This window comes from Copadichromis virginalis, linkage group LG17 (genome assembly GCF_057382275.1).
Source record: "Copadichromis virginalis isolate Kocher_CV1m ecotype Utaka linkage group LG17, C_Virginalis_male_GT1.1, whole genome shotgun sequence".
Classification (NCBI taxonomy): Eukaryota; Metazoa; Chordata; class Actinopteri; order Cichliformes; family Cichlidae; genus Copadichromis; species Copadichromis virginalis.
The window spans coordinates 13582474-13596526 of NC_140634.1; the positions used below are offsets into that span (position 1 = coordinate 13582474).

At 39.8% G+C, this 14053-nt stretch overlaps 1 protein-coding gene across 4 annotated transcripts in view; it reads right to left on the reverse strand.

Moving 5' to 3' along the window:
* Window positions 1-14053, reverse strand: part of tns3.2 (tensin 3, tandem duplicate 2) — a 56834-nt gene that overhangs the window by 7339 nt on the left and 35442 nt on the right. For all 4 annotated transcript variants that reach the window (XM_085436284.1, XM_085436283.1, XM_085436285.1 and 1 more), the window contains one exon: window positions 51-198. In XM_085436284.1, the coding sequence (XP_085292410.1) occupies window positions 51-198 (148 nt within the window). The remainder of the gene's footprint in view (window positions 1-50; window positions 199-14053) is intronic.

The following is a 14053-nucleotide window of genomic DNA, read 5'->3' on the forward strand; positions in this document are numbered from 1 at the left end:
GCTCGTTGGAAACATACCCGGTGAGTATGGGTATGGAAGTGTCTGTGTACCTGTCTGCGTGTGGGAGGTGGCTGCCCGATGACACTGAGCACATGGAGCCAAAGATCCTCTGACAGGAAGCAGGAACGTCTGATCTGAATATCTCTCCCTCTGTGGAGCTGCTGCCGTGGTTCATGCTGTCCAGGAAACTCCGGGAATCTGGAAAAAAAAAAAGGAATACAAAATGAAGCAACTGCTATTCTACTGTGTTTAGTGTCCAAAAAAAAAAAAAAAACATACGAGGGTTCGACGTAGTTCCAGAAACTAGCCCACAAAATCACTGCTAACTGGTGCTTGTTTAAGCTTTTGTTTGGGACCCTACCTTTGTTTGGATTATAGACTGAGAGTTGAAACACACCTGTTGAGGTTTGACAGAAACTGTTCATATAAGGAATAATTCTTTAAAGTATATTAAAGTATTTATTATTTATTATTTATTTATTTATTTGTTCTCACCTTTTATGGAGACTTGTTTAGATTGTGTAGATTTCCGTTGTTATATTTTATTCTTGGACTCTAGTAGACTAGCTCTGCATGATTCATGATCCAAAATAATTTTTGTTTGTCCTAAACTGAATCTTGCACACCTCACGTCACACAGTACCGTATATTAAGATCACACAACCTTTAAGCCAACTTTATTCTGATTGGCTGCCTTTTGCAAACAGAAGGTATGAACAGCACTTGGTTATTTTGTTGGACACTCAACAAATCCCAGTTAGAAATCTCTGGGAGAATTCTGCATTGATAAAGAGAAAGCTGACTCTCCTTTTCTTCGCCCAAGACAACCAATTAACAGCTGAACTACAAAAATATATGAGCCAATCACGTTGTTGCACAGACACATGCACACAGCTGAGGTTGTAGTTCACAACAGTTTGGCCAAGATACATACTGTATTTGTAAATGTTCCAGTCTATAGTTGTTGTGCTAAAGATGTAGGTAAGGTCAAACTTGTGGTTTTTCTTGGTTGACTATCGATAATGTGAATTAGCAATTGCTCAGTACTGCTGGGATGGACTATCACCTTGGATTGCTAAATGGCCAGACTATCACAGAAAATGAGGAAAACATAACAGGCCCACATGGCTTCTGTTTTTAATTAAGTTGCTACGTAAAAGAGCTAAAAGTAAAGGATACATGGCTGATGTTTCGGTAGTGCTGACTTTACCAAACTGACCATTTTTTAAGCTCTGTTTAAGAAAAAATTCTGTGTAACCATCGGGACTAACATTCAGTTAAAACTCAAATCGCACATACAGAAGAGAGTTAGGGAGAGGTTATCGGAGCCAGTCTGCCAATAAAGTACATTTCTGTGAATTGACAGTGTGTGTGTGTCTGTGTGTGTGTTCCAGGAGAGATGGGGGTCACTCCAAACATCCACACTGGGCATTCTGATCATGCAGTGTGTCATTCAGCAAACATGAGGGCAGGCTTCCTCAGACTGCAGACAGGACTGTGAACTACGATGAGTCACCGAGAAAATAGTCAGTCACTATAAAGAGCTCCTTGTTTGGCTGGCTGCCCCCCCCCCCCCCCCACCTCCCCCTTCCTCTCTTCCGCTCGTTCTCTCCATTCAAGTACTGGTAGATGGAGGCATTTTGACTGAGCTTTGTTTGTGATCATACTGGACAAGCGGCATCATCTCAAGTGGATTATATAATCCTACATGCTGACAGTGAGTTAATGAATTCAAAGAATTTGTTACAAATAAGGCCCAGTGTGTAAAGTACACCGTGTGTGTGTGACAGAATAAACTGTGCAACAGTTTAAAGAGTAAAACTTAAAGTTAACTAGCTTACATGTTCTCTGTCCTTAAATTCCTAAGGTTACCTAAAAGACAATATCAACTCTCTGGGTGACAAGTCCTGTTATTATTAACTAACCGTGTCTGGATTCTGGTGCATATCAACAAAAAAAACAAAAACAAACAAAAAACATAGTGGTATAAAGGAACATTTCTAAATTAAATCCAGGAGTAATATAGCAAATAATGAGCGTATTTTTCATCAGCCACTAGTGAAATGCTATGGCTTCTTGCCATGATGCTATGAATTTCCCACAGCTTAATGTTCACATACATTTTTACAGTGCCAACACTCTGTATGGCATAACAAATGTCCTAAAGTTTAAATGTAAAGTGTCAATATAATGGCAGCTGCTGTGGTAATGGCTCCTTTCAAACATATCAAAAAGTTTATTTTGTATGCTTTAAACTAGAAACTGGTGCCACTTGAACTGGCACTTCTCTGGTCAGTTGGTGACTGAATTTCTAAACGCGTCTGACAAATAACAAAATTTGAATAGAAGCTAGGTACAGCTACCTGTGCTTCGGCTAAAACGGCTTCCTTTTCTTACAGAGTTTTGAAGGGCTTTTGTTTGTGTTGCAGAGTGACTTTTACAGAGTCATATCTGAATGCTTATTCATCACAGCTATTTGTCTGCAGGTCTTAGAGAAAACAAATGGGTTCTTGCATATGCAAAGATGCTATTTTATGTTACAAGGAAAAGTGCATCACAGTCCAGAAAATATACTAATAAAAGTTAAAGATAAAAGTAGTTCATGCAAAAAAAATAATAGATTAGTGTTATAATATCATTACTTATTGCAAAAGCACCCACATCAGATACTTAGAGTCAAAAGGGACCTCTTCAAATTAATTGTTCAGCACAACTAAGAATTTAAATATCTAAATTATTTTTGAAAAATTAAAAGAATGAAGGAAAAACAGTGAACCCTTCTTCCTGAAAACCTAACACCATGAAATAGTTGGTATGTTGCCTGAAAATTAAGAAACAATCTTCTGTGAATCAGTTTTTGTAGAGGAATAAGTGCGACACCAATCACTGAAATGTGGTGCAGTATCAGAAATATGAGATGGATAAATATGTAAAGAAATGTACTTATTGACAAACACCACATTCCCACACAGTATCCGATACACCAAACAGTAACAGTTGACACTCAAATTGAACTCTCGAAGGTTAAAGGTCAAGAGCTCAGTGCACAAAAAGTTACATAAATAAAACCAGGCGCACACAAACACACACGCACATGTACACACATAAGCGATAATGTGCAGTTCAGAAAGCAAAGATAATCCCGGGCTGTGTTGGTGTCGTTGTCTCTTACGGGGAACACACTGAAGGGAGAGCAGCAGCCATTCCCACAGTCACTGTCTATATTCCTCTCTGGGGATGATTCCAGGAATGCAGCCAATTCTCATCTCCCCACCGTTCCCACGGTCGATTATCTTCACCGTGATTTTTCACATCTGTGGCTCATCTCCCCTCATCCCAGCATGTTTGCTTAATTACAGAACAGCCATACGTGTGGCAACACCAGCTGACCCCAACCTGACCTCTGACCTTAGATTCTGCTCTGTGACTGAATCCACAGCCTGCTTTACACCTTTCACTGGCAGCAGCTATGCTACACAGTATCCATAGCTACACACTTTCAGGAAGGTACAAATTAAAGATGAAAAAAACCCAACCTGTGCTACGCATGAAAATAGAAAACTGATTTTTCATGCAATATATTTCTTTACAAGTTTCTTATAAGACTGCATTGCAGGACAGGACATGTATCTTTAAGAGCATATATATACAGTGGAGCAAAAAAGTATTTAGTCAGCCACCGATTGTGCAAGTTGCCCCACTTAAAATGATGACAGAGGTCAGTAATTTGCACCAGAGGTACACTTCAACTGTGAGAGACAGAATGTGAAAAAAAAAATCCATGAATCCACATGGTAGGATTTGTAAAGAATTTATTCGTAAATCAGGGTGGAAAATAAGTATTTGGTCAATAACAAAAATACAACTCAATACTTTGTAACATAACCTTTGTTGGCAATAACAGAGGTCAAACGTTTACTATAGGTCTTTACCAGGTTTGCACACACAGTAGCTGGTATTTTGGCCCATTCCTCCATGCAGATCTTCTCGAGAGCAGTGATGTTTTGGGGCTGTCGCCGAGCAACACGGACTTTCAACTCCCGCCACAGATTTTCTATGGGGTTGAGGTCTGGAGACTGGCTAGGCCACTCCAGGACTTTCAAATGCTTCTTACGGAGCCACTCCTTTGTTGCCCGGGCGGTGTGTTTTGGATCATTGTCATGTTGGAAGACCCAGCCTTGTTTCATCTTCAAAGTTCTCACTGATGGAAGGAGGTTTTGGCTCAAAATCTCACGATACATGGCCCCATTCATTCTGTCCTTAACACGGATCAGTCGTCCTGTCCCCTTGGCAGAAAAACAGCCCCATAGCATGATGTTTCCACCCCCATGCTTCACAGTAGGTATGGTGTTCTTGGGATGCAACTCAGTATTCTTCTTCCTCCAAACACGACGAGTTGAGTTTATACCAAAAAGTTCTACTTTGGTTTCATCTGACCACATGACATTCTCCCAATCCTCTGCTGTATCATCCATGTGCTCTCTGGCAAACTTCAGACGGGCCTGGACATGCACTGGCTTCAGCAGCGGAACACGTCTGGCACTGCGGGATTTGATTCCCTGCCGTTGTAGTGTGTTACTGATGGTGACCTTTGTTACTTTGGTCCCAGCTCTCTGCAGGTCATTCACCAGGTCCCCCCGTGTGGTTCTGGGATCTTTGCTCACCGTTCTCATGATCATTTTGACCCCACGGGATGAGATCTTGCGTGGAGCCCCAGATCGAGGGAGATTATCAGTGGTCTTGTATGTCTTCCATTTTCTGATGATTGCTCCCACAGTTGATTTTTTCACACCAAGCTGCTTGCCTATTGTAGATTCACTCTTCCCAGTCTGGTGCAGGTCTACAATACTTTTCCTGGTGTCCTTCGAAAGCTCTTTGGTCTTGGCCATGGCGGAGTTTGGAGTCTGACTGTTTGAGGCTGTGGACAGGTGTCTTTTATACAGATGATGAGTTCAAACAGGTGCCATTCATACAGGTAACGAGTGGGGGACAGAAAAGCTTCTTACAGAAGATGTTACAGGTCTGTGAGAGCCAGAGATTTTCCTTGTTTGAGGTGACCAAATACTTATTTTCCACCCTAATTTACGAATAAATTCTTTACAAATCCTACCATGTGGATTCATGGATTTTTTTTTCACATTCTGCCTCTCACAGTTGAAGTGTACCTCTGGTGCAAATTACTGACCTCTGTCATCATTTTAAGTGGGGGAACTTGCACAATCGGTGGCTGACTAAATACTTTTTTGCCCCACTGTGTGTGTGTATATATATATATATATATATATATATATATATATATATATATATATATATATATATATATATATATATATGCTCTTAAGAATAAAATTCTCCACTTACTGATTCTTTGCTTTGTTCATGTTTGAATGATTCTCAGTTCAAAATAAAGCTTGTTCATGTAGTACTGGGCTTTGGTGAATCTCCTCAGTTGTTTTAAAGATACAAAAATATAACACCTTAGACCAACTGTATTATTCTATTAGTCAAATCATAGGATATAACCTTATGTATAATTACATACAAACAGACTGGATACACCGAAACTACAGAACCCAGAGCACAATTTCCAAGCAACAAAGGTGAGTTAATCTGCATTTATCTTTCCGGATAGACTGAAGTGCATGAACACATTTTTATTTGGATTGTGTCTCATTCAACATGGATTCACTTGAAGCATCTACTGAATAAATAAACATAAGCTAAATCACAGGTGCAGAAGGTATAACAAGAGCAAGCTTAGTGCTAACTGTAACAGAGTGTGTAGGCAGGAGGCTGCTTGAGTGCAAAAGATGCAGGAAGATGATATTTATAAATGTACAATACAATGAATCTTGCCAGTCTAAAGAAGCTTGGAAGAAGGTAAAGCAGAAAGAAACATAACTCCAGGAAAGAGGAGCTGAAAGGAATTATGTGTGAAACATCTGTCCACTGAATTTTGATAGACAGCTTTCATCCAAGTCCAGGAAGATCACAGCTATCATCCAAATAAAGGCAGACATAGACATACAATAGAAAAAAATGTATAAATTAATGGACTGAATGTTGCCAATGAAGTCTAGAGTCAAATATACTCCACAACAAACTAAATGGACAGTGTAACCATCCAGGTTTGCCAGATACTATACACTCTGGTGGTTTAAGTAAAATGATGAAAATTTGATGCTCAAAAAAAAAAGAAATAAAAAAAAGTGTTGGCATGTAAGACATCAACTTATGTTAATAGTGTGGGTTAAAAGAAGAAGATGATGTTTTGGGAAGGATAGTCATTTCTTCATTTGAAACAGAAAAAGCAACAAAATCTTTGTCAAATCCAAACTGCTGAGCCAACCTCCACTCTCAGCAACCTGTGGTTCACACTGGTTCATGTTTCCGCTCACAGTAAACAAGAGTCATTACTATCAATGGCAGCTAGAAGTCTCAGTTATTTGCTGGAACTAATGATTTAATCAGATTCCTTGTGTCATCCTTACTCATGTTCAGGTGAAAAATGGTCTTTTGCTAATTTGCTAAATACATTAATCAATCAATAATCAAGTATACTTCTGACTAAAATCACCATTCAATAATTATTATTATTATTGTTTTTGATTAAGATGGTAAAATACAGTTATTTACCCTGAACTGCTGAACAGAAAAAATAGTTTTAGTCTTTGAATGTTGTGCTTTATTAAAAAGAAGTCAGGAAACATGTAACTTCTAGCTGCTTAAAGTTTATTTACAGAAAAATATGTTTCTGTTCCTAAAACAGTAGCTCAAGATACCAGAGTTATATTGGTGGGTCCATCACTTTGGTCCAGACCAAAAGAGCTCAAGTTTTCACATGACATTTTGTGTTTCAGTTCCTTCCCTGTTGCACTGTAAATTTGTTCATTTCGTCACTTTCAGCTCTTAGCGTGATATGCTAAACTTGGTTAGTAACCAATTCAGTTGCTGAACAAACTATGCATTGAAACTTTAGGATGATTTTTTTTCCTTTAGCGTTTTCCTGTGCACTGTTTTGCTCTCACTTGAACAAAGCCTCTTCAGTTTACCATTAAACCATGCAAAACATTTTCCAAATGGCACAAGCCCATGTGGGCACAACTGCCAAGCACCTCCACCCCTCCAACTCCAAACGCACACACACACACACACACACACACACACACACACACACACACACACACACACACTTTTCTGATCACAGTGAGTGATGGTTAGGTGGATCAGACTGTGAATGCGTGTACTGTATACCTTCTTGCTTAGAACAAATATGAATTCTATTCAATAAAATAAAACCTGATCTGGAGATTATATTTTCCTCAGACTGCAGAGCCTGCTGAATAAATTAGGTAAGATACAGCGGGCTAATGTTTTATCTGACAAAGAAGAACTTTGTGTGGTGCATTATTAGCAGAGAAGGCTGAGCCTACGCACATACATAAACACAAGGATGCATGCAGCTCTGCTGGAGAAACGGCATGCTGACCACAGGAATGCAGAGTGCAAGTATTCAATACACACACATACACACACACACACACACACACAGACTTAGGCTGGCACGTCTGGAGTTTCACAGTATGTTACAGTACAGCTGTTCACTGGGATCACAGACTGCAGCTTCTCAGAGAAACAATGGGGGAGGAAGACACCTGCTGCTACCCATATACCCAGTGAGACTATGTATTATGAAGAAATAATAATGTCAAAAATAGTTTAGCTTAAGTAAGGTTCTTGTTCATTCCGGTGAATTTAAAAGTTAAGCCCTGACAGCAGAAACCTTAATTTTAATGAGAACAAGTCAAACCCCGAGTTGAAGCTTAATTTCTATATAAATCTGCCAACGTGAGTTTTTGGATGATTTAAGTACTGGTTTCCTGTTTATAAACAACTCCAATTCCGAGTGTGCAACAGGAAGGCTGAAAATATGCTGAGGTCTTAGAGATGGACTTTTTCTGTGCGTACACAGCATTTCTCATACTTTTTGCCTATTTGATCGATACCTGACAGCATGCAGTCGAATTTTGATGATAAATAGCAAAATACTTACAATCACTTAAAAGACAAAATGAAATCTGCATTTGTTTAGAAATCAACAGCAAATCTATTAAATAAGTTCAAAGTAACATTTGCATATGTAAGTACCAAACCTCTTGTAATTTATCAAAAATATTTACAGACTACATACAATGGATGGTATATATGTGCAAAAACTACAGCAAATTTTTAAAGCATATTGAACAAAGCACATGAATCACCATTTCCATCTGCAAACTGATGATGTTTAGGTTGGGGGAATAAAAACTGCTGGTGCTAATTCTCCAGTTGAGGAGTATTCGTCCATTACAGAAGAAGGAACAACAATTACTACATCTCTAACAAGACGTCTGTCCTCTAAAAGAAAGGCAGAAGGCATGATGAAAATATCTTTTCAGCTTGTTTAATATATTTCTGTGAAGAATCTCCACACACATTAGATGTATTTTAAGTCAGTTTTTGCTAAGTTGGCTCTTGTTATGTTTTGCTTTTTATCTAAAAGCCAAATTTCAGTATATAGTTTCATATACTCTCATTGGGAGAAATTGGTTGCTGTGCTAAAAACCTGCTAATGTTTGCTTCTGGTGCTAACAGATTTTAATGGTTGCCTATAATTTTTCATGTTTGTCGCCAAACACTCACTCACTACTAGACGAGCAGTAGTAGCACTTGGGAAATGTAGAAGATTTGCCTTCAAGTTAAAAGCCTTCAAGTTAAAAGTTAGCTAATGGGCTTTGAAGCCAAACAGTGTCAATCTGCTGTTCATTTTGCAGTTTTCACTATAGATCAGTGTTTGTAGACAAGTCAGTTTCTTCTCTTCAAATGACAACCACAGCAATGTGCCAGCAACCAACGTGATCCACATCCAACTCATCTGGCACATGTAAAACATTTGCTTCTGTTTTTCTTTCTTGATTTTCTAAACTGAACAATACAATTATGATTAAGTCTCCTTACTGTATGGGCAATTTAGCCAGGACCTAACCATCAATGAAGATGATAAGCTGCCAAAAGTATCTCCAAAAGCAACTTTAAACAAATTTAGCCCATTTTTCTGCAGTCGGATCAACTGTTTGTCTGAGTCTGGGGAGAGAAGGGCATGCAGCTTTCTCTTTGGTATCACCTGGCCCTAAATCAGAATGCAATCAGCTGTCTGGTAAGGCCTTACTTGGAAAAAAAAAACTCAATCAATTTGAGTTTCTGCGGTGTCCTCCTTCCTCCTCCTCCTCCTCATCCTCCCATTCAGCTATTCAGAAACTTAGTGTCCAAGTTGTGGGGAGGGCAAACTAGTAGGAGGTTGTATGTGAAACAGATTCCTTTGCTCTCTGTTAGTGTTCAGACTGACAGTTTTATCAACTCAGTAAATTGGCAAAGGAGAGGGAGTGACGAATAACAACACTGTAACAACAGATTTCTCATAACAACACTGGTGAGAAATCAGCTCAAGAGGACGAAGGCAAGGAAGGCAGCAGGTCCAGATGGAATCTGCTCCAGACTGCTCAGGGACTGTGCAGAGCAGCTCTGTCAGGTGGCCCTGTACATCTTCAACCTGAGCCTGAGCCTGGAGAGGGTTCCTGAACTGTGGAAGACTTCCTGTGTGGTTCCGGTGCCAAAAATCGCACACCCCAGGGAGCCCAACCACTTCAGGCCTGTTGCCTTGACTTCTCATCTGATGAAGACCATGAAAAGGCTCATCCTGCACCACCTTCAGCCACTGGTGGGCTCAGAGATGGACCCCCTGCAGTTCGCCTACCATTCTGGAATTGGGGTGGATGACGCTGTCATCTACCTGGTGCACAGATCCCTCTCTCACTTAGAGCAGGCGGGGAGCACTGTGAGGATCATGTGTTTTGACTTCTCCAGTACTTTCAACACCATCCAACGTGCACTACTGAGAGGGAAGCTGGAGGGAGCCGGAGTAGGCAAACAGCTGACTGCATGGGCCATCGACTACCTTACCAACAGACCACAGTATGTGAGGCTCCATGACTGTGTCCGAGGTGGTAATCTGCAGCACGGGGCCACCACAGGGCACGGTTCTCTCACCTTTCCTGTTCAGCCTTTACACTTCAGACTTCTGTTATAATTCGGACGATTGCCATATACAGAAGTTCTCAGATGATACAGCCATCATTGGATGCGTATCAGACGGGAATGATCAGGAATACAGGGGGGTCATCAGTGACTTTGTTGGCTGGTGTGAGACCAACGTACTCCGAATCAACGCCGGCAAGACAAAGGAGATGATCATAGACTTCAGGAGGAAGTCACCCCCTACAACACCGGTGAACATCCAAGGGAAAGACATTGAGATAGTGGACTCTTATAAATACCTGGGTGTTCACCTCAACAATAAACTGGACTGGACTACAAATACAGACGTCCTGTATAAGAAGGGCCAGAGTCGACTCCACCTGCTGAGGAGACTGAGGTCCTTCGGAGTCTGCAGGACTCTGTTAAGGACATTCTATGACACTGTGGTAGCATCTGCCCTTTTCTATGCAGTGGCCTGCTGGAGGAGTGGATGCACGGACAGGGACAGGAGCAGGATTGACAAACTGGTGCAGAGGTCTAGCTCTGTGCTGGGATGTCCCCTGGAGTCTGTGGAGGTGGTTGGTGAGGAGAGGATGTTAGTAAAGCTGACATCCATCATGAACAACCCACATCACCCACTGCATGAGTATGTGAGTGGGCTGAGCAGCTCCTTTAGTCAGAGACTGAAACACCCTCGCTGCAGGAAGGAGCGCTTTCGCAGATCATTCATCCCAACAGCAGTTAGTCTCTATAACTCCTCAATCACGATGTCATAAGTCACTGGACACTGTGAACATCCACGGTCACCACTTCATGCATAATGGACCTTCCATGACCTTCCAAGCTATATAGTTTATGTCTTCCATATTTCCAACTATATCCATAATCACATACTGTGTATGCTACCATTGTATATAGTGTATTATCTTACTTTTTTCATTGATTGTACTTATTTGTATTTTTGTATTTCCTTCATATATCTGTACCTGAGCTGAGGCGACGCAAAAATTTCCCCGCTGTGGGATCAATAAAGTCTTATCTTATCTTATCTTATCTTATCTTATCTTATCTTATCTTATCTTATCTTATCTCTTAAATAAAGTCCAGTAATCAAGACTGTGTTTGAAGGGACTAGACCATCGCTCGGGCTTTTATTAGGGCATTGTCATGATGACAATGATTTTATGGACCACAGTCAGATTCAGTGCTATGGTTTCACTCATAATATAATGACATAACTATGCAAATCAATCATCACATGCTCATGTTATTCAGTTTTAGCTCCCTCAAGATGAAGATGAATATCAGTATTCTTCATGTATCAGTAAAGCATGTAAACAACCCAGATATTTGATCAGTTCAAGTGAAATTCCTCAAACTTGACCCGTCTGGAGAAGTAATCACATGTTGGAGCCTTTCTAACACAGTGGAGACATGCTAACTAAAAAACAACTTGTCAATTTATTTTTTCTGTCTCAAATCACTGTAGGTCAAATAGACATGTTGATAAGTCTAATACAGCCATTCATTCAGTTTAATTCAAATTAAATTCAAATTTAACACAACAAGTAATTAAAATGCTGCACTTTTTTTAATCTGTCTGTGTGGAAATAATAGTTACAGCAAAATAATGAATACAAAATAACTGGATGTAAGTCCTCTTCTGTGAGCATTTCTGCTGCTCCATAAGTCTATATCGTTGTTTAGTTCTTCTGAGAGATAAACCTTACCCTGTTCAAATCTGGCCATAAACTCCACCCTTGTGCAAAGATCATGTCATATGGACTGCCTATAGATTCCATACTTCCTGCTTTGTCATATGGTTCCAAAGTGCAGATGTACTAAAAATGATTGCATCATCAGCATTTGCATGCTAGACAATGTATGCTCTGGTTAGTCTCACATAGCCAGAGCTTTAACACGGACCAGTTGTTGATTAATGGTTGGAGGAACAAAATCCTTGTTTCGGTTTTTCCATCTTGGTGCCTGTGTCCTGAACAGGCCCTCTGTCTGCTCTGTTGTCAAAAGTTTCCATCTTGTGGTTTGATTTTCTCAATCTTTGCCCTTGCTTTCCTGCGCCACAGCAAAAGTCAAACATCTGCACAGTGTCTCTGAGCAGCCTTTGTCAATAAATTTGTCCCATAGGGAAATGGAGCTTTTTTTTTAAACTTCTCTAAATTCTGAACCTGTTATTGACACTGTGCAGCTACTTATGCTAACAACAACTATCTTCAGATTCCTTGATATTTTTGTCTAGTCCTGTTCTGTCTTCCTTCCTTCAGCCCCAACTGGTTGCAGCAAGTGGTCGGTTTGGTGTTAGCTCACAGGACTCATCTAGTTGTTGGGGTTTTCTGTTTTCTCTGTATTGTTGTCCAGTCTTTACCTTACCATATAAAATGCTTTATGTAACTGTTTTTGTGATTTGGCACTATGTAAATACAACTGAACTGAAAATTTAAAAAACAAACAAAAAACTTAGTGATTAGTGATAGTGCTTAATTTTAGTGTGCAGTATGGTAATAAACGAAAAAAAATTCTTGAATTGCTCTACTTTAACCATAGTACTTAATTCTTACTACTTAATAGTGTCAAATTCTCATTGAATACACTTTTTTGGTGATTATTTAGAATTAATTAACTGAAAATAGCTACTTGTTATAGTTATTAGTATTTGAAAAAGCTTCTACACAGTAAAAGGGCTAAAGTCAGAATACTTGAACATTTGAGGGCAGCAAAAACATATTCTGAATGCAACATCGAGGAAACATCATGACACATCCACTTCACCATAACACTCAACCATTTCTGTGGCTGTGGCTTTTATTTCCGCATGTCATGCAAGAGACTTTTGTACGTTGCCAGTGGTAACAAAAAGAAAAGAACCCACCTCCCAAGCAGTGCATAAATGTTGCATGCGACATAGTTTTGGCAATGATGTCTGGATACTGGTGGAGATGGATTTCAAACCTGAGACTGGTGCAGTCGTTGGAAAAGACACTGTGCCAAAAACTTTGAAACCACTTCTTTCACTTTTATCCTGACTACAGGGCAGTGTTGACATCATGCCAACAATTACCAATGCATCAACCATAACAGCATCATAACAATTGTCATAGAGAGATGACTCTGTTTATTTGTTAGTTTGTAGCTGTTCTTTCTCTGTGGTGTTGAGTTTTCATGTTTCTATCAAGACATTTTGTGCTTTTGGTATTTTACTCTTGTCTGCAGTTTAAAGCAGTTTAACATTTTGTAATGGAATTACACCTGTTCTTTGCCTACGCCTGACAGACTATCTCTCTTTACCCATAAATGTTGGACTGTTTTCATTAACCACAGGTGGGTAACAAAATAAAGGGAAACAGTGACCCTTTTGACCCCTATTATTTAGGGATCTGGTCATCATGCTGTTGGGGGCAGTTTCCTGTCTATCCTGAAGGGACAAGTGAACCAAAACTGCACTACAAATCAACCCAGTGTTGTTCTGAGGGATCACCTTTATTCTGTGCCCAAGGTAGTGCTCTCTTTTACGATATACAATGCCTCCTGTTCATATAGGAACAAAGACTCACTGAAAATCCAAATCATGTGAATCATAAAACTGGATCTCAACATAGTTGATTGCCTATGGGAGACTGTGAACCACTGTGTTTGGAAAAACTCTATAGCAGTAAAATGATGGATCACTTCTCTATGGAGATGTGGAAAATCCAAGTCAAGACACACTGAAGCTGTTCTGGAGGCATATGGTACACTCAAGACCTGAACTCTTTCCACCATAAAGAAGTACCCTCAATGATCAGTTTTGACACCTCTGTATATATAAATAAAGATTTTGTTTGATGATAATTAGAATATTTTTTCTAGGATAGCTGCATAGGCAGAGATCCCCCTCACTAACTTCTGATGTAAACTCAGCCATTTTGTTCTACAAGCTGGCCTGAAATATGGCAAAGAAACCACCCATTTCATAAAAGGGTTA